At 52.2% G+C, this 20,424-nt stretch overlaps 1 protein-coding gene across 2 annotated transcripts in view; it reads right to left on the bottom strand.

Moving 5' to 3' along the window:
- Window positions 1-3,531: 3,531 nt before the first annotated feature.
- Window positions 3,532-20,424, bottom strand: part of ZFPM1 (zinc finger protein, FOG family member 1) — a 196,609-nt gene continuing 179,716 nt past the window's right edge. For both annotated transcript variants that reach the window (XM_043989163.1, XM_043989164.1), the window contains exons 6-10: window positions 15,861-16,070; window positions 7,492-7,716; window positions 7,288-7,383; window positions 6,924-7,073; window positions 3,532-6,463 (exon numbers count right to left, since the gene is read on the bottom strand). In XM_043989163.1, the coding sequence (XP_043845098.1) occupies window positions 3,924-6,463; window positions 6,924-7,073; window positions 7,288-7,383; window positions 7,492-7,716; window positions 15,861-16,070 (3,221 nt within the window). In that variant the 3' untranslated portion in view covers window positions 3,532-3,923. The remainder of the gene's footprint in view (window positions 6,464-6,923; window positions 7,074-7,287; window positions 7,384-7,491; window positions 7,717-15,860; window positions 16,071-20,424) is intronic.

The raw sequence follows: 20,424 nt of genomic DNA, 5'->3' as shown, positions 1-20,424 counted from the left end.
TAAGTATCACATGATTTGGGGCTGGGGTGGTACTAAGAGGAAACTGAGAGGGAAGATACTGAGAGGAAGAGAGGGCAGCATTTCTCCCAGCCATGTGGAGCAGCTATAACAGAGGTGACATTGGCTATATCTCCTCCTCAAACCCCCACCTCTAGGGAGCCCAGAGAGCTAACCCAAGAAGCAAAGGTAGGAGACTTTTCTTTTTAATCAAGGCCCCCACTTGAGTGACAGAAAAAAACCAACCAACCAAACTCAGGTACTTGTGGGAAATGTGGACGAACTGGTGCTCCTCATCTCCTTCTCCTGCTTTACTCATTGCACATAATTTTCTAAGCATGGTCCTTTATTAAAGATTGAGCTAATCTTATTTCTCATGAACAATTGTGATTGATCCAGTCTGGCGTATTTCCCTGTGTCCCTTTGTTCGTGGCATGAGAATTTGGGAAAGCACCGCGGGAGAGAGTGACCCAGCCCCCAGTCCACCGTTCAAGGATTTTCCCTCTCTAACTGGGGGCATAATTGTGAGTCATTCATGTGTTTCATAACTATACTTTCAAGGCCAGAAAGACAAGCTTGGGCATTTACATTTGTTCCATCAGACCATGATCCTAACCTAATTTTATAATAGAATATGCCTGACACATAGTAGGCTCTTAATAACTGTTGAATGAATGAATGAATGAATGAATGAATGAGTAAATGAATGAATGAATGTGCAGAGAGTAATACAAAAAGGTGATGGGTGGCCCTGGAGGAGTCCTGAACACTCTTAGAAACCCCTGGTTCCCAAGATCACAGGAAGATGGAGGATGTCGGCATTACCAGACTTCCCCTTTGAGTCTCTCCCAACCTTTCCAACTCCCTGGGGGCCTTGGACCAAAGCTCAAGAGGGAGGAGAGAGTTGTAGTGGGATTTCCATCTGATTTGATTGAATTCAATCCAATACACATTTATTAAATGCCAACCACAGGCTAGGCAGGCTTTGTAATCTGATCTAGGGGTCCAAAGGCGAAAGCATAAACAAAACCAAAATGGCATCCACTAAACAGGTGATATGGCATGTGCACAGGTAAGTGAGTACCCTCAAGAAAACTTATAGAGGGAGGAAGCACTAACCACTGAGGGCTGGGGGAGGTATCAGGGCAGGCTCCTTGTAGGGGATGGCACCTGAACTGAGCCAACAAGGGAGGCGAGGAGTGAATGTCTTTCAGGCCAACTTGGCCAGCTTATGAGATGGTAAAGAGGTGAGAGAGGAGGCCAAGTCTGGAGAACAGCAAATTGGCCACTTTGACTGAAACTTAGGGTACCTGAAGGGGAATAAAATGAATGGTACATCTGGAAAGGGAAGTTGGAACCCAACTGTCAAAGGCTTTAATAACAGCGTGAGGCATGTGAATGTCATCCTAGAGTCAATGGGGAACTATTGAAGAGTGTTGGGCAAGGAAGTGATAAGGTCAGATAGGAAGTGATAGGAAGATGGTTTTAGCAGCTGTGAATGGGAGAGGGGAGAGGCTGGAAATGGGGAGACCGATCAGGCTTTTATTGTAATAGGAAAATGAGAGTGACGAGTCTCTGGACTGGGATGATGCCTATGTGAATGGAGAGAAGGGACCGGATGGGAGAGATGTGATGGAGGTAGAATCAGAAGAACTGGCCAATGAATTGAAGGGGTGAGATGAAGAAGGGAGAGGGGGAGGAAAGGAACAAGCATTTCTTTTTTTTTAATTAAAAAAACTTTTTTTTTTAGTGAGGCAATTGGGGTTAAGTGATTTGCCCAGGGTCACACAGCTAGTAAGTGTTAAGTGTCTGAGGCCTGATTTGAACTCAGGTCCTCTTGACTCCAGGGCCAGTGCTCTATCCACTGTGCCACCTAGCTGCCCCTTGAACAAGCATTTATTATGCACCTACCTTGTGCCAGGAATTTGGCCAAGCACTTCATAGATATCTTATTCGAATGAAAGGGGATGGCAGTCGAGGCTATAAACCTGAGATCTGTGTCATCACAGGGAAATTTGGGGGAGTAGCAGATTTGGGGGCTCTCTTTGGGCTTGCTGAGTTTGGGGCACAACAGGACATGGAGATGTCTAGCAGACAGATCTTTCTATATATAGTTCAGTTATCTCTAGTCAAGTGATTCCCTAGTCTCTTAGACCTCTATTCACCTCTCCTGGTAGGCAGGATGCTATTGAAGCTGGCCTGTTCTGACCTCATCATGTGAACTCACCAGGTGATCCATGGACTTTTGCCGTTCTAACTCATATTATGTCTGCGTACCTGTTCTAACCCTTCCTACACTGTAAGTCCCTCAAGAGTGGAAACCGTTGCCCTGTTTCCTTGCTATATTGAGCAGACTGAGCTGAACTGTCCTGCAGCTCTCTGAACCCTTTGGAGAAGGGGATGTGGGGAAAAGGGAGTTCAGTCATCTTGTGCTCTCCCCTCCCTGCCCCCCAACTTATCTGTGCTCATCACTGAGTGTGGATGGTGGCCAGTCTATGGTCCAGGCATGGGTGGGGAGGTTATGTCAGCTCGGACAAGACATGGCTGTTGAGGTGGACCCATTAAGTTACCATGGATACAAACACTGCTGATTTATGGGAGGGATCACAGGATTCCGAGCTACAAGAGACCCTAACCTGATATCCAGTCTGCCTTCCCCACCTCACCCATTTTACAGAGGAGGAAACTGAGGCCTTGAAAGAAGTCGCTTGTCCAAGGAGTTGCCTACACTTGTGCCTCTCCTGGAAAATGAGTCCAATCAGAACTTTGGAGCCTCCATCCTCCTACCCCGAGTGCAGAGGCTAGGAAGCAGCGCCCCCCACCCCCACCCCAAGAAGGCAGGAGAAGAGTCTGTAGTGTTCCAAGCCTTTCCCTTGGACCTGAAGTCTAGCTAGAGCAGCTGCTGATCCATTTAACCTCACTGTGCCTCAGTTTTCTCATTTGTAAAACACGGAGGTTGGCCAAGACAATCCCTAGCACGCTTTAGGCAAGTTCTAACTTCTTTGGGCCTCAATTTCTTCATCTGTAAAATAAGGGGGTACTTGAGATGATCTCTAGGATAGGAGTTCTTAACTTGGGGCCTGTGAAGTTGTATGTTAAATATGTCGATAATTAAAGGTTCTGATATGTTATGTCAAAATGATTGACTTCCTAATCCCATGTAGTTCATTTTCTGCATTTAAAGACATGGCTAAGAAGGGTCTGAGAGGCCTCCCCAGCCCACCCAGGGGGTCCAGGCCCCCTGTCCGAAAGTCTCTTCCAGTTCTAAAGTCTGTCATCTTAGGAGCCAGATATACTTCAGGGCCTTGGGATGGGGAGGTGCACCTTCTTCTTAGAGGCCAAGCCAACCAAAGGGGGTATCTTTACCATCTGACCCCACCCTGGAGCCCACTGAGACCCTGCAGGGTCTGCAAGTGAGCAGGCCCACCCACAGCTAAGCCCCACCCTGCCACTTTTCCAATGCCCTGCCCCCATCTCCCAGACAACTAGGCTCAAATTCATCATCAAACTGTAATTCTTTATTAAGTGCCGAGGGTTCGGGGTCCCATTCTGCCCCTCCCCCAACCCAACCCTGCCTTTCTTTGTAGCTAGACACTTCTCTGGCCACCCCACCCCACCCCACCTCCTTGGTCACTGGGCCCTTGGGCTGGGGGCAAAGGGAGTCCATTCAGGCTGGAGGCTCCAGGAGGTGCCCAAGGAAGGGGTCGATGCCTTGTGCTTTGTTGGAAAGATTCCTGGGGCAGAAGGGCTCCTCCTGCCCTGCCGTAGTGCTCCGGGGCCAGACCCCCGCTGCCGCCCACACTGACATGTCCTGGGCTGGCGGTGGCCAGGGCTGAGGGTGTGTGTCATTTGATCATCAGTCTGTAGTGTGGTGGGACAGGCCTGGGGGAGCAGAGGAAGGGGCAAGGAGGGGAGGGAGCTGAGGATTATTTGACATGCTCTGCGGCGTGGGAGGAACAATAATACTTCTTGTGCGCTATAAACGTGGACAGACTGCTGAATCTGATGTTGCACAGACGGCAGTATCTGTGGTTGCCATTGGGGACGGTGGCAGGGGCGACCTTGCTGGGGGTCTGCACCCCCTTGTCTGTGTACATGGGTGAGGTGGGAGGCTGGAGCAGAGCTTCAGGCACTGGCGAGAGGGTGAGGGCCGGGGCGGTGGCCGGGGACAGGGGCAGGCCCGGCCGGGGAGAGCCGGCGGGCAGGGGACTGCCGTTGGCCGGGGCTGGGGGCTCCTTGAGCTCATGGCCATTGAAGCTGTCCCGAGGGAGCCTGGGGCCTGGCTGTGGGGAAGAAGATGAAGAGGAGGCTGAGGAAGAAGAGGAGGACGAGGAGGAGCAGGTCGTTGCAGGGGGCAGCGAGAGAGGGGCCGGGAGACTATTCTCAGCCCCTAAGCCGGCCGTGGCTGGTGTCCGGGTGTGGGGCGTGGCTGCCTCGGCCAGTATGTGTCCTGCCACCGGCTTGGCCACCAGGAGGCCGTGGGCGTGGCGGAAGTGCTCGATCAGGTCACCTTTGATGGCCCCGTTGAGAGGGCAGTAGGGACACACCACTGGGGGCAGAGGCTTGCCACCAGGAAGGTGGAGGGGTTTGGGGACAGGGTAACGGTGCAGGGGGTCCCCAGCAGCGTAGGCCACCGGCAGGCCTGAGGCTTTGACCAGTCCCGGGGTGGCCGAGGCCACCCCTTTCTCCACCTTCACCCGCACGCCAGCCTCCCGCTCATCCCCAGGCACGAGCCGGGGCCCCTCTCCGCCCAGGCGGGGCTTGGCCAGGTTGTCCATCTTCTGCAGCTGCTCCAGGGCGCTCTTCTGCAGGGGGGCTGCAGGGCAGTAGTACTTCTTGTGGGCCAGGTAGGCCTCCAGGCTGTGGAAGCTGACGCAGCAGGCCGTGCACTCGTGGTAGTCGGTCAGGGGGAGCAGCGGCGGGGGCGGTGGTGGTGGTGGGGGCGCTGCGGGCACCCCCTCCGCTCTCTGCAGCCGTGGCTTCTTGCTCAGGTCGATGGGGCCATCGATGTCAGGGCTGGAGCTGGGGGAGGGCGCTGAGGCCGGGGCCTTGCCCACGGGCAGCAGGAGGGCAGGAGGCACATCGGGCCGGGCACCCAGCCCCAGGGCCTCGGCTGGGCTTACGCCCAGCTGCGGGGAAGCTGGGAGCTCCCCCAGGGGAGGCGGCAGTGGCGGAGGTGGTGGCGGGGGGTGAGTCGCTGGCAGCAGGCCGGCGTTGCTGGTGGCAGCGTGGATTTCATAAAGCTTGCGCCTTTTCCGGGTGCGCACTGGCTGGGGCACGAAGGCCACCTTGTTGGGGCCCCCAGGCCGCCGCAGAGGGGGGTCGTGGCGAGAGGCACAGTAGTAGCGCTTGTGCACCATGTAGGTCTCGTGGCGACTGAAGCGGATGTTGCAGGCCTCACACACGGTCTTCATGGGATCCTCATCCATGTCGTCCACGGAGCTCCTCGGGCTCTGGCTGTCCTCGCTGCCCCGTCCTGGCCCGTCTGCCTCCAGAGAGGCCTCCTTTCCCCCTCCCGCCTCCTCAGTCTTGGCCTCTGCCGCTGGTGACAGGCGCTCCCCCTCTGCTTCACCTTCTGCAGGGGCTGGCGGGCCCTGTCCTTCCGGGGGCTGAGGGGAGAGCATGGCTCTGGCCGGGGCCACTGCAGCGCCAGGGGGGCCCTTGGCAGGGGCAGCCACCTTTGGCTTGCGGGCCCCAGGGGGACTGTCCTCGGCCAGGTGGCGGCTGGAACAGTAGAGACGCTTGTGTACGTAGTAGTTATTTATGTTGTTGAAGGTGATTTCACACTCAAAGCAGGTGGCACCCTTGGGCGCAGGCGTCCCTGGGTACAGGGCTGGTGCCACCCCTCCGTGGCTCTGCTTGAGCCGGCTGTGCACCAGCTCGGACATCTTGGCCAAGATTTCAGAGGCCTGCGGGACGACAGAGGGCTCAGGGCCAAACATGTACTGAGGCAGGAAGATGGTGCCCCCTGAGGGGCCCGCGCCTGCCTCACTGGGCACTGGGCTGGAGCCTGGTGTGGGGCTGGCCAGCTCGGATTTGACCTTCACAGATGCCAGGCTTTGGGGAGAGGACGTCCTCGAGGAGGACTCAGGCTCTGACCTGGGGCTGGCGCCCTGCTCAGCCTGGCTATGGCTCCTGGCAGCATTGGGTTCTGTCCCCGGGCCCTCACTGGCCTCCTCTTTGATCCTCAGCAGTGGCACTGCCCCCTCCCCAGAGGACGAGGAAGAGGAGGAGCAGCTTTCTCGGGGGGTGGCCTGGGCGTCCCCATTTTCTGCCTCTGCTGGGGCCTTCTTGGCCACAGTGTCTGGAGGTGTGGGTGACTCAGGGACTGGGGGCACCTGGCTGGAGTCTGAAGAGGGCAGAGGGCCATGTAGGGCCATGTGCTGCTGAAGGCTGGCGAGGTTGTCGGCAAGGAGGCCACAGAGGCCACACTTGAGGCTGGCGGTGGAGCCTGCCTGAGCCAAACCTGGTGGGAAACAGAAGAAAGGGAGCGTGAGATTAGCTCTGCGATCAAATAGAAACCTGTAGGGCTCTTCACAGTTTGGCCTTTTCCCATCTCTCCAGGCTTCTTCTAATTTACTCCTTTCCTTATACTCATATAACCTTATGCCCTCCCTCCTTCCCTCCTTCCCCCCTCCCTTCCATGCTTAGACCATGATTTTCCCTATCTTCCTATCCCCAGAGCTTAGCACATAGTAAGTGCTTTATAAATACTTGTTAACTGACTCGCTGCAATACCATTAGGAAGTAGATATTGACTTTGTGTTTAGAAGACCAACACTGCCCTCCGCTTTTCTCCTAGGGTCACAAGAATGGGTACACACTTGCCCTCTGTTCACCTCCATAAGACTAACCCCAGGAGTGTACCTGAGTGTTCTCCCACCTAAGGCCGGCCCCGCTTCCCTGCTGGGTCTCGGCTGGCTCACCTGTGGGGCCTGGCTTGGTGGCCAGGTGTCCTGCACTTGGGGAGTAGATTTCGCCTTTGGAGCCTGGCTGGCAGATCATGTGGTTGGTGACCAGATGGCTGTAGAGGATGTCCCTTGTAGTGGACACAAAGCCACAACTGTGGCAGACCCCTGCAAACCACAGTGTCGCACATGCCAGAGAGCCCAAGGCACTGGCTTCTGCCAGTGAGAGCCCCCAGCCTTCCCACTGCTCCCCTGCCCACCCCGGCTTGAGAGGCTTCTCTCCCATCTATGTTCCCTCTCCCGGTGCCCCCCACCCTACGTCCAGGCCGCCCCTTCCTCTCCCAGTTCCCCTCACCTCCAGCCACCCCCTTCTTCTACGTACCGCTCAGGGTGTCGGTGTGAACCTTCAGGTGCCGCTCACAGTTGGCTTTGGTGGTGAAGGCCGACAGGCAGATGAGGCAGACGAAGGGCCTTTCTCCTGCGGGACAGAGCAGGGTGGTGTGAGGACGGTGCTCTGCCTCCCCTCCCCTGCCCCTCGGGGCCATCCCCGACACCCATGTCCAGCAGAGCAGGGAGGGGCCCTTACCGCTGTGGCTCCGCATGTGGATCTCCAGGGAGCTGGCGCTGGGGCAGCTCTTCTTACACTGGGGGAAGGGGCAGACCCGCTCGTTGGGGTACGTCTCCTTGGGTTTCTCCTCCACCAGCGGGGAGGCCGAACTTTGGCGGCTGGCGCAGTAGTACATGAGATGAGCCTGCAGGTTTCGCTCACTCCGGTACCAGATGCCACAGTCTTTGCAGGGAAAGATGTCCTCTGGGGGTGGAGGAAGGATGCGTGGGCGTGAGGTCCTCTGGGCCACGTGCTTCCCTTCACCCCACCCCATCCTCACCTTAGCCCCGGCAGGGAAGGACAGGGACCTGGCCCAAATCATCTTCCTTCTGCCCCTCAGTTTCCTTCTCATGAGGCAGTTAGCTAGGCCATCAGGAAGAACTGAGTTCAACTCCTTCCTTAGACATTTATTTACCTATGACTCTGGGCGAGTGAGTTAAGCCCTGTCTACTTCCATTTCCTCATCTGGAAAATGGAGATAATAATAGCACGAACCTCCTCAGATTGTTGTGAGACTCAAATGAGATGATAATTGTAAAGTGCTCTGAAAACCTTAAAGCCCAAATACATTCCAGCTTGAACTCAGAATAACCAAGAGAATATAAACAGTCACTACAACAGTGTACAAGGAAAGAAGAGTCAGATCCCAAAGACTCAAAAGTCATTGTAATCAAAGTATAAAGACCACGTGGGGCTTGAATGAAGACATGTGAGAGGTCACCATCAGTGCCCATGGGTGTCACGGATTTCAAACGTTTTCAGACTTTCCCCAACATATCCATCAGCTGTGGTGGGTGACTTTTTGAAAAGCCTTCTCTGACATTACTATTTGTCTTATGAGTGGCTCTAGGGGAGGGGTATGGGAAGGGATGCATGGGATACTATGGTGATGTTAGGAAGAGAAAACATATTTATGCATATGTATGTATACATACATATACATATTCATATACACATATACATATATATTTAAAGGCCAGCTAATTCCTCATCCTTCCCTGCTGAAATGATCACATTCTCCCCTTGCATCGATCACATTCTAAACCTTTGTTGTGTCCCAGACTCCCTTGACAACCGTTTAGGGAAGCCAAGGGACCCCTCCTTAGAATAATGCTTTTAAACATGTAAAGTAAAACAGGTTGGGTCACAAAGGAAACAACACAGTCATCAAGATAAAAAAAAACAAAAGGAACAAGTTTGTGGACTCCAGAGAAAGAGCCCACATGTGATGTAAAGACCTCTGGGCCCCAGTGCTGGATATGTCTCTGTAAGCCCCCTTTTGACTGCAAGCTCTTCGAGGGCAGCCTTTGTGCCATTTTTAAAATCTTTTTGTGCTCAGCACATCATCTGCACAAAACTTCTTAATGCGTCAGAACATTCCATGTTCTTCTGTGTTCTAATGTTCTAGAGCCTTTGATCCTGATGCTGTGTTTTAACATTCTGAATTCCAAGGTCCCTTTCTGCTCTGACCTCCACTGTTTTTCTGGTCTCACCTACTGGCAGCTGGTGAAGGGAGGTACCAAACCCTCTTCCATTTGGGTACCTGAGTATCCTCAGTGGGGTGGGGAAGGACTTCTAGTTTTTATACATGAAATATTCTGACCTCAATCTCACAGTTAGTAATTACTTTATCTTTCAATATCTCCAGGCTCCAACTCCTTCCCTCCTTAAGGGCCCCTCAAATAACTGTCAGCCCCTCCCCCTTTGCCCTGATAAACTTCTCTCATGGCCCTATTCCCCCCACCCCTCCCCACCAACTGCTTCTCCAGACCCCAAGAAGCCAGCATGACTAATGATACCAAGAATTCTCTGCCACCCCCCCCCCCCGCCCTGGCATCCAGGTTGCAGAGCCATGAATACTTGGGCAATTGAGAAACTATCATTTCAGAGGACAGACTCAACTGGAGGAAATATGGGTCTAACAGCAATCAATGTTCATGAAGTGCCTACTATGTGCAAGGCTTTCTCCAGGGGATTTGGAGATGATCAAGAAAACAGCCTGTACCCAAAGGAGCTGATGTTTTAGCAGGGGGTGCAAGGTGTAGGCACAACACAGTAAGAGAACACTAGTGACAATATGGCAGAGACCAAGGAAGGCTTTTTGGAGCAAGGAACCTAAGGCAGAGAAAGGAGTGGGGGAAGGGCATGTATTGCTGGCACAGGTTGTGCAAAGACATGGGGGGGCGGGAAGAGTATGGAGTTCAAAGAATGGCTAATGAGTCCAACTTGGCTGGAGCTCTCTTTGTCAAGACTAAAATAAGGTGGGCAGGAGTTGGATTCTAGGGGGCCTTTGCAACTCATCTCACAGGCACTGAGAAGCCCCTAAGCTCTCTGAGCAGGAGAGAGACCCTCCAAACCTAGGCCATAAGAACTCTTTTTGCCAGCTGAGTGAAAAATGGCTGGGAGAGAGAAGAGAGCGGGAGTCAGTAAGAAGGTTACGCCAATAGTCTAGGTGAGAAGGAAACTAGAGGGATGCTGGGAAAGGAAGAGGGAAAGGACATGGAGGAAGGTCAACAAGCATGATCAGCTGTCGGGCTACGGGGAGAGAGGAGGTCAAGAAGAGGCAAATATAACTTGGGGAACCTGGGAGGATGGGGATGCCCCCAAAAGGGGGAGGGCAGGGCTAGGGGGCAGGGAGAAAGACTGTGTGTGGAAACATAGGGGAGGCTGAGGAAACCTATGGAGATGTGGGTGAGGAGCTCCCCTCCTCCCCCCGCCAGTCCCAAGCCCATCTCAATTGTGAAAATTCCATTCCTCCTCCCAGGCCCAGGTCCCCGTCACTTCTCTGGGGAACTTTCTCTGATCACCACTCCCAGCTGGATGGGATCTCTCCCTCCCTAGAATCCCACTACCACTTTATTTGTACCTTTTGCAGCACCTCGTATTCCTCCTTGCTAAGACAGGATATTTTTTGCGTGTATGGATTATGGTCTAAGAGGGGCAGAGTGGTATAGAGGCTAGAGACCTGGCCCAGGTTCAAGCCCCACCAATGACAAATACTAGGTAATTCTCAATGCTCTGGGCAATGCTCTAAGACTGTAGGTTGAGGAGAAGGTGATGCCCTGCATTGGTAAAGGGAGTTTCAACACCTGGCAGTTCTCTGGGTCTAACTCCATGGTCTTTTCTTCCCCTTAGACTTGAATCTTTGCGTTCCCCCCTCTCAGAGCCTTGTCCACTGCCAGGCCCATAGGAGGCACTCAGTAATTGTCTGTTTCACCAATGAACTAGCTAGTCAGTCCATAAAATTTATTCAGCCCCTGCGATGTGCCAGGCACTGCGCTAAGGGCTAGGGATAAGAAAAGAGGCCAAAGACAGTTCCCTGCCTTCAAGGAGCTTACGATCTAATATCGCTCGAGAGGCCAAATGACAGTGTGTGCGAGGGTGTGGGTGCACATGGGAAAGAGTGAGCAAACGCAGCATAAGGAGGGTGAAAAGCATGAGCTTCTTCATGTCTCCCAGGTGTCCACAAGGCTATTCCTACAGTCCCAGACCCTCAGAACTGAGAGACTATTGGTCCAACCTGGAATAAAAACAGCTATAAGGTTTGCAAAGCACTTGACAAATATTATTTCATTTGAGCCTGATGACAACTCTGAGAAACTGAGGCAGACTGAGGTTACATGACTTTGGCCAGGGTCACAGAGCTAGGAAGTGTCTGAGGCTGGATTTGAACTCGTCTTTCTGACTCAAGGCCCAGTGCTCTCTCCACTGTGCCATCCAGTGGTCTCATAACCTACACCTGAACAGGAATCCCCTCAACAGCAAGGGTTCTTAGCCTATTATCTTTGAACTTGCTTAAAAAATTTTTTTCCAAGAAATCTATTTTGGTTGCTGTATTTCAATACAATTCTTTTGTGATCCTGTGTATTTTATTTCAGGCATTTATTTTTATTTTTAAATTTAATTATTTTTTTTTTTTGGCGAGGCAATGAGGGTTAAATGACTTGCCCAGGGTCACACAGCTAGTGTCAAGTGTCTGAGGCCAGATTTGAACTCAGGTCCTCCTGAATCCAGGACCGGTGCTTTATCCACTGTGCCACCTAGCTGCCCCCTATTTCAGGCATTTAAAATGATTCTGAGGAAGGGACTGCAGGCTTCAGTAGACCATTGCCCACAAGCCCACACCAAAAGGGCCAAGAATTTCAGTTCTACAACCTCCCTAAGCAGCGGTCAGCCAGGTTTGCTTGACGCCCTGCAATGAAGGAGAAGCCACTGAAATCCAGGGCAGCCTGCTCCACTTCTGAAGAGTTTTAATTACTGGGATTCCCCCCATCTTATTGTGAATCTTTTATTTTTTTTTTTTAAGACTAAGTAGCCCATGGGGCGGCTAGGTGGCGCAGTGGATAGAGCACTGGCCCTGGAGTCAGGAGTACCTGAGTTCAAATCCAGCCTCAGACACTTAACACTTACTAGCTATGTGACCCTGGGCAAGTCACTTAACCCCAATTGCCTCACTAAAAAAAAAAAAAAAAAGACTAAGTAGCCCTATCTGGTCTAAGCTGGACTTGCAGTAGGTACTGATGATCCCTGTCCCAATGCTGAGCAGAATGGAAGCTTTAACTACTTCTGGCTTGGGCTGGTCACTCTTCCTTGAGCAGTCTGGTGGCCCTCTGCTCCCAAAGGTTCTCTCCACTCGTTCTGGACTAAGTATAGATACTGACTCAACGTCAGTCCCACTATATCCAGCTCAGGACTCCCAAACTCAAGTCATCCACCAGCTTCAGCCACCCCCGGTTGGCAGGACTTGGAGGCACAAGCCACCACCCTTGGTCTTATATTCAGTTTAAATGTGCCTCTCTGCAATTTCCAACAATATTGTTCCTAGTTCTACCCTCTGGGGCCAAGCCATACGGGCCCTTACCCTCCTTCCTATCAAATGCTTGAACACAATTTTCACGTTCCCCCATCTTTTCTTCTCCACTGCATGAGATTATCTCAGTGGGTGACAATGGGTGCACAACTATACTGGGAACTTGGTGCACTGTTTGGTAGACAGTAGGTGCTTAATTAATGTCTATGGATTGATCGAATTTGGAAGGCGGGGAGATGAGGGAACAAAAGGCTGGAGGAAGGCCAGGAGTAGAGGAGAGATGACCCAGGGGAAAAGATTGGTAACAACGAAGGTAATAGGTCTCTCTTCTCCCTGCTCCCTCTCTTTGCTTGAATTCTAGCTCCCTAGCTCCTGTGAACCTGCTCCTTCAGGAGCTACAGTCTATCCCTCCCTGCCTCCTTCCTCCTCCTCCTCCTCCCTCCTTCCCTCCCTCCCTCCCTCCTTCCTTCCTCCCCTCCCTCCCTCCCTCCCTTCCTTCCTTCCTTCCTTTCTTCCCTCCCTCCTTCCTTTCTCCCCTCCCTCCCCCCCTCCCTTCCCTCCCTCCTTCCTTCCTTCCTTCCTTCCTTCCTTCCTTCCTTCCTTCCTTCCTTCCTTCCTTCCTTCCTTCCTTCCTTCCTTCCTTCCTTCCTTCCTTCCTTCCTTCCTTCCTCCCTTCCTTCCTTCTTTTTCTCTCTTCTCTCTCTTGTTACCCCTTGGGTTTAAATTTCTTTTCCAAGAAGCCACTTCTACCTCTCCTCTCAGGATCTCCATACTTTAACCTCTCTCCTTTGGCAGGGGCGGGGGTATAGTCTCAGTAAACAGCTGACCCAGTTCACCTGGGCACTCCCCAAGATCTTCCAGACTGTGATTTTTTTTAGACAGTATAGCCTTTTTAGCTATTATAGAATATCACTGTTTTGGTGAGCACACTATAAAAATGGACCCGGGACCACTTATTGGGGATGCTGTAGAGGTTATTTTGGGTCAGAGACAGGCTGAACAAAAGGCCTCTGAGGTGTCCCTTTTAACAAGGATTCTCTGGTGACCCTCCATGTCCAGAGCAGCCTGGGAAGGTGAGGTTCATCCAGGAGACCGGCCTGCTGACTTCCTGAACCACTGCAGATATGGGGAAAGACAAGAACCTGGGCTAGCAGCCCACAAACCATGGGATCAGATACTCAGAGATCACCTAGGCCAAGAGCTGCAGTGACCTGCCTAGAGCCACACAGGTGTGAAGTAACAGAGTTGAGATTCGAACTCAGGTCCTCTGACTAAATTTAGTACTCATTTCAGGACACTCCCATCCTACTTGATTTTTTTTTCTCTTTAAGTGCCCAGTGCTGGGATAGGATGTGAGATAAATAGTCCCCAAGATCAAAGGAGGAAAGAACATTGAATTGGGGAGTCAGGAGCCAGAAGGTGTCCCAGAAGCTGAATTCCCCTCTCTCTTCTTCTACCCTTCCCTTTTACAGATGAGAAAACTAAGGCCAATAGAGAGGTTAAGTGCCTCGCCCAAGGATCACACAACTCTATTAAGGTTCTGAGGTGGGATTTGAACCCAGATCCTTCTGACTCCAAGTCCAGCATCCCTATCTGCTGTGGTACAGATTCTTCCTCTAAGTAGCAGAGTCTTGCCTATGTGCCCTTGGGCAAGTCACTTTCCTTCTCTGGAAACAAATAATAATACTAGTTATCATCATCAGACCCTCCCAGTTCTGGGCATTCTGTAACTATTCACCTGACAGAACAGAACAATAACTCACGTTTTTATAAGGTTTTAAGGGGCGTTTGTCACAACAACCCTGTACAGCAGATGCAGCTTTTCTCATTTTACAGAACAGGACATTGAGGCACAGAAAGGTTGAATCGCTCGCCCAAGGTCACACAGCTGCTAAGTGTCAGACCCAAGGTTCAATCAGATGCAGGCTCCCTCATCGCAGGCTCGCCTGGGGAAGCTGCAGCAAAGCCTCCTCTCTGTTCTCCCTGCCCCCCACGATACTGATTCTGCTGCCAAGACTAATTATATACTCTCAAGATTGCCCTCTCTCTACCTGTGCCACCTGCCTCCTGCCTGCCCAGCCACTCAAGAGTGGAAAGAGGCTCTGGAAGGAAGGAGGGAGGGAAGGAGAGGGGGACCTCTTGACGGTGCCTTGGCTTGGGCTGAGCAGTCAAGACCAAGGGATGATGTCTGTGGGGCCCTCCGGGTGCATTTCATTTATTCAGACCCCCTGTTCCCCACCCTCATCCCACGACTGGCATTTGGTTTTTAAGATGCATGGAGTCTGATGCCAGAATCCATTATCATTCCCTTGTCCCCTGACCTGCGGTAGCCAGATGTAGCCACTGAACCCTGTACCTGGGGGTCAGAGGCCATGCATTATGAGCCACTGGGAGGACAGTGTGGTGGGGGAGGGGAGGGAAGAGGTCAGGCCCCGGTACTCCGATGGCTGGTGTCCTGGGGCAGTGTGGGTCAGTAAGAAAAGCCCCGGCTGGCCGTGAGTGCTAATTCCAGTCCTATCACTAATGAGCACTTGGCCTCTCTCCATCTTAATAATTACATCTGCAAAATAAGGGAAGAGGGCTCAAGATCCCCTGTTGACCTGAGCTGATGGGCTGCCTAGATTACACCCCTCTGTCTCTTCTGACTTCTGATAGCTGCTGGCCCGATAAACGGTGGCTTCTCTGTCTGCTTTTCCTTATCCCTGGCAACCATGTGTTACCATACACATGAGGCAGTGTGGTCCAATGGGGAGAGCACTGAACTTGGGAGAAGGAAGTGCTAGGTTTTTAGCTACTTGTTTTCCCTCTATGGGACTCCATTTCCTCACCTGTTGAGTTAGGGAGATTGTACTAGACCAGGGGTCGGCAAATTAAAAAAAAAACCAAAAAACATTCTTTGCTTGTGGGTGCGCCAGATCAGACCCTCGGGCATAGTTTGCCAAGCCCTGTACTCAGTTTCAAAGGTCCCTCAAAGCTCTGAGATCCTGTGATGCTCCTTAATTTCCTAAATTTCCAATTCTCGCTTGCTTGGCCCTCTCTCTGGTACCATGTGCTCCTTACCCTAGGCCTTGGCTGCCCAGATTCCTGGTCCACTGCTTGTCCTATTTCCCAATTTGTGCCTGGCACTCATTTGGCAACTTTGGCACCACAGCTGCCCATGGCCCTTGTGATGTTCCCTTCTAAGGGACAGCTAAGTGATGCAGTGGATAGAGTGCTGAGTCTGGAGTCAGGAAGACCTGAGTTCAAATCCAGCTTCAGACACATACTAGTTGTGTGATCCTGAGCAAGTCACTTAACCCTGTTTGCCTCAGTTTCCTCATCTGTCAAATGAGCTGGAGAACGACCTGCATGGAAACCACTCCAGTATCATTGTCCAGAAAACCCCAAATTGGGTCACGAAGAGTCGGGTGTGACTGACATGACTGAATGACAACCACAAAGTTTCTTTCTAGAGCTAATTGGATCCTGCCTGGGTTTTCCGGGTTCAGCTGTGGGCTTGGTGCCAGACCGAGGCCAGGGCAGCGGGTCGGGTACTCACTGTTGACGACAGCGGTGGCCAGGATGGCTGCCATCCCTGCTTGCTGAGGCAGGAGCTGGATGTCTGCATGCAGGGCGGCTGGGTATTCGGGGTCCCCGGGCTCTGTCTTCACTGGGTTGCTGGTGATGCCCTGGGGCTCAGCCATGAGAAACGCGCTCATCAGGCCAGCTTCTGGCACAGGCTTGGTCGTCTTGCACCAAATGGCCTCGTCTGGTGGGGAAATAGGGAGAATCACCATGAGCAGGGGCACGCGTGGAGGGGAGGGGGAAGCTTTCTCCTTCCCCAGCAGCCGATACAGTCTTGAATCTTGGACCTGCTGGGCAGGGCTGTCTTGGGCCTTGCCCTACACCCTGGCAGTCCCTGGAAGGGCTAGAACCCTCCTTGCCCGGCCTCAGCACGCTTGCTGGCCTATGTAACAGCTGGCCCGGGGGCAGGGAGGGGACAAAACTGCTTGCACCGACAAGGTCCCAGTGGTCTGGAATCCTCCTTCCTGTCTCATCTCCCCCACCTCCCGCTCCTAGAATCTCTGCCACTCTGCTCCGGGCAGGGTTGAGCCCAAAGGATCTGAGGAACTCGCCAAGACCTCCCGGGCCACTTCTGGGGCCTGGGGAGGAAACAGCAACCCAGGTGAGGAAGCTCCACCTCTTGGAGACGGAAGGAGCCGGAGGCCGCTCTGTCTTGGGACTTTGTTCTGCGGGAGCCGGCCATTCGCCAGGCCACCCCGAGATGGCGCCCTCGACCAAGCCCTCGGTTCCTCAGCCCAGAGACTCTTGTCAATGGGGCTGATCATGAGCCGGCTTGTTCCCTTTCCCCTCTAAGACACCAGAGGCTTTTCCTGCCCTGTGCCAGAACCTGGGAGCCCGGAAGGTCTCCCTGACTCCTGGGAGGGGGGATAGGGATGGCTGGGAGGACAGTGAAGGCCTGGGGGAAACCCAGCACATTGGCTTCTGGGCCCTAACTGTCCCTAACTGTGGAATGGGAAAGGAAAAAAAAGCCAAAATACTTTGTGTGTGTGTGTGTGTGTGTGTGTGAGAGAGAGAGAGACAGACAGACAGACAGACAGACAGACAGACATTTAGCTACACATTCCTATCCTTCCCAAGGGGTCTCAATATTTTAGGGCCTGAAGATGAGGCCTTATTCCTTATCAGGGAACCAGTTAGAATCTTAGAACCCTAAGCTATTAAGACCTGAAAGGGCCCTTAGAACATAGAATGTCAGAACTGGGAGGGCCCTTAGAATACAGAAGGTCAGGGGGCAGCTAGGTGGCACAGTGGATAGAGCACTGGCCCTGGATTCAGAAGGACCTGAGTTCAAATCCAGCCACAGACACTTAACACTTACTAGCTGTGTGACCCTGGGCAAGTCACTCAACCCTCTTTGCCCCGCCAAAAAACAAAACAAAACAAAACAAAGCAAAGCAAACAAAAACAGAATACTGAAGGTCAGAGCTAGGAGGAAGCTTAGAACATGGAATGTCAGAACTGAGAGGATGCTATTTCCAGACCAGCTTACATTCCCATGGTGCTTTCTTCCTAACAAGCCTGGGAGGGAGGTGGTGGTGCAATAGTATCCTCCCACCTTTCCAGAGAAGACTGAGGTAGAGCGAGGTAAGACACCTCAGGCCCATTGCTTTAGAGATGCAGGGGCTTTAGGGACCCTCTAGGCCAACCCTCTTGTTTTCCTGATGAAGAAGAGTGGCTGAGTGACCCACTCCGGGGGGCCATGCAGGGAGAAGCCAGGCCCTGGGCTCAGAGCCCCCCGCACCCCCTCTCCTGCTCCTCCCCCTCCCCAGGGCCTTCCCCTGTCACAATGGCAGGGCCCAGGCCGGAACCTTGGTGTCCTGACTTCTAGCACATATTGCCCGCGAGTATGCTAGAGATATCTTCAGGAGCCAAGAACATGATTTGTACAAGATGATCTCGGGCCACCGTGAGTGCTTTCCCCAATAGAAGGATACCCATGCTCTCTGGGAACTCGGGGCCCACACCTTTGCTGGCTGCCCCAGGCCATGCACCGATGACCATGGAAGAGAACAAAGCTCCATGGCCTTGGCAATGCCCAAACTCCAGGCCTCGACCTCAGGAGCACCGTCTCCTAATCCCCGAGAGACTGGGCCATGGGCTGCTGCCTTCGCTCCTACCTGCTATCTTGTTTCTCTTTGGGAGACCTGTGGCTCCCTTCCTATCTACCGCCCCATGCATCCTCAGAGCACCCCTCCCCTTGGTGGCAGGTGGTAGAGAGATTATCTCCATTTAACAGATGGAAAAACCAAGACCCCGAGAGAGAGGAAGGGACCTGCCTGAGCCACTGGCAAAAGCCGAAATAGAATCCAGGTTGTCTAGCCTCCCCTTCGTTGCTCTCTTCTCTAACCTACCCAGCCTCCTTGGAACCACTGGAACACTTGAGGCTCCTATGTCTGGGGTGTGAAGAAGTGAGATTTATCTTTTTTTTTTTTTTAAAGTGAGGCAATTGGGGTTAAGTGACTTGCCCAGGGTCACACAGCTAGTAAGTGTTAAGTGTCTGAGGCTGGATTTGAACTTAGGTACTCCTGACTCCAGGGCCGGTGTTCTATCCACTGCGCCACCTAGCTGCCCCACGAGATTTATCTTGTATGGCTTGTCATTAAGTTCTGGATCACTGAAATAAGTGCCTCTCCTCTCAAGGGGACTACTTTGAAGAAGTCAATGATCACTTGAACAGATAGCTCTTGCATGCTTGTTAAGGTCTCATTCCCATTACTTTAGCCATGTTGGACCTAAAGGGTTAGACCTGGAGATTCACCAGGGCAGGGGACTTCACCTTGTCTTTCAGACCATCCCACATAATGGCTGCTGACTCAAGCACTCCAGTGTATCCCCCTGACTCTAACTCCTCTCCCTCACCACCTCCGTGGTCCCCTTCGTCCATCCTTCCTCAGTTTCCCCAGCAGCATTCGCATTCAGCCCATGCCCCTGAAAAGCCTTTCCTGGTCTTCCTTGAATTATCGTATCAATTTGTGTTATTGTATCAATACGTGTTATAGCCCCTGTGTGACTCTGGATAAGTCACAACCTCCCTTGGCCTCAGTTTCTCCCTCTGTAAAAGGAAGGGTTTGGACTATCAGGTGTCAAACCCACAGCTGGAAGGCAGCAGGTGGCTCATAACACTCCCCAGAGCTGCCTGAACCATATTAACTGGGAAATGGTTAACAAAAGAAATAAAAATACTGTACAACATAGATAATGTCCCTTTGTAGTTTTCTAAGTCCATATGTAGCCCGTAGGGATCTTTCTATAGGCATATGACACCATTGTGCTCTGAGGTCTTTGCCCCTGCCTACAGGACCTTGGGCAAATCACTTCACCACTGTGGGCCCAAGTTTCTTCAACCATAAAATGAGAGGAGTTGAACTGGATAAATCTAAGGTCCCCTCAGCTCTAAATCTGTAGTTCTAGGTGATGGCAGTGGATAGAGCACTGGCCCTGAAGTCAGGAGAATCTGAGTACAAATACAGCCTTAGATACTTACTAGCTGTGTGACCCTGGGTAAGTCACTTAAACCTGACTGCCATCACGCCTGCCCCCCCCCCCCCCGCCCAAACTAAATTTATGGTCCTATGATTTTACTATGTAGTGACATTTTGGGCAAATTACTTCTTTTTTTTTTTTTTTTTTTTTTTTTGGTGAGGCAATTGGGGTTAGGCGACTTTCCCAGGGTCACACATCTAGTAAGTATCAAGTGTCTGAGGCTGGATTTGAACTCAGGTCCTCCTGAATCTAGGGCCGGTGCTCTATCCACTGCGCCATCTAGCTGCCCCCAAATTACTTCTGTGTTAGTCCTAGTTTCTTCAGTTATTAAGCTATCTGGTGGGTGGAGGGAAGGAGACTCAAAGGATATGGTTGGGTTAGTGATGGTTTTTTTCACTGGGAATCATTTGAGAGAAAGGAGAGTACCACAGAACCCACATGAATCCAGAGACAGAACTTCCTACAGTGCCCAAGTCATGTCCAACTTCAGAGTACCTCTCCCTGCCTCCTCGGCTGCTCTCCATTAAGTTTATAGGCTCCTAGGGTGGTGGTGGGCGATAGCCAGAGTTTAGGGAGAGGCAAAACTCTCTCCCCCTTCTTTCTTGTCCTCCCTCACATTCTTTCCCCCTACCTCAGAGACATGTTCCTTAAGCTTGCCCCTCTCACCGTCCTCCCCCACCCCTTACTTGGCCGTGGCTTTTGGGTGGTGCCCACGTCTGCACAACACCCCCTTCTCCATGCCCTCCTGACTCCAGAATTCCTCCCTTCCACCAACATTCCCTGCAGAAAGTGTGAGCATATGATTGGATACATGATGCGAGGCAACTGAAATGAGGCAGAGAAGCAAGATGGTGGGGGGATGAGGAAGGGGAAAAGATAAGCATCTAGATGGAGAAATGATGGAGAGAGGCAAAGAGAAGAAATAAGAGGGAAGTGGAGAAGGGAAGAGCAGAGGGAAAGGAGAAGGAAATAGAGAGGGGGCCTGAGAGAGAAAAGACTTGGCTATGAATGAATGAATGAATATGAAGCATTTCTTAAAGCATCTACTGTATGGC

The sequence above is a fragment of the Dromiciops gliroides genome, chromosome 2 (genome assembly GCF_019393635.1).
Source record: "Dromiciops gliroides isolate mDroGli1 chromosome 2, mDroGli1.pri, whole genome shotgun sequence".
Taxonomy (NCBI): domain Eukaryota; kingdom Metazoa; phylum Chordata; class Mammalia; order Microbiotheria; family Microbiotheriidae; genus Dromiciops; species Dromiciops gliroides.
Note: the sequence above shows the minus strand (reverse complement) of the source record. Positions and strands in the feature narration are given on the sequence as shown.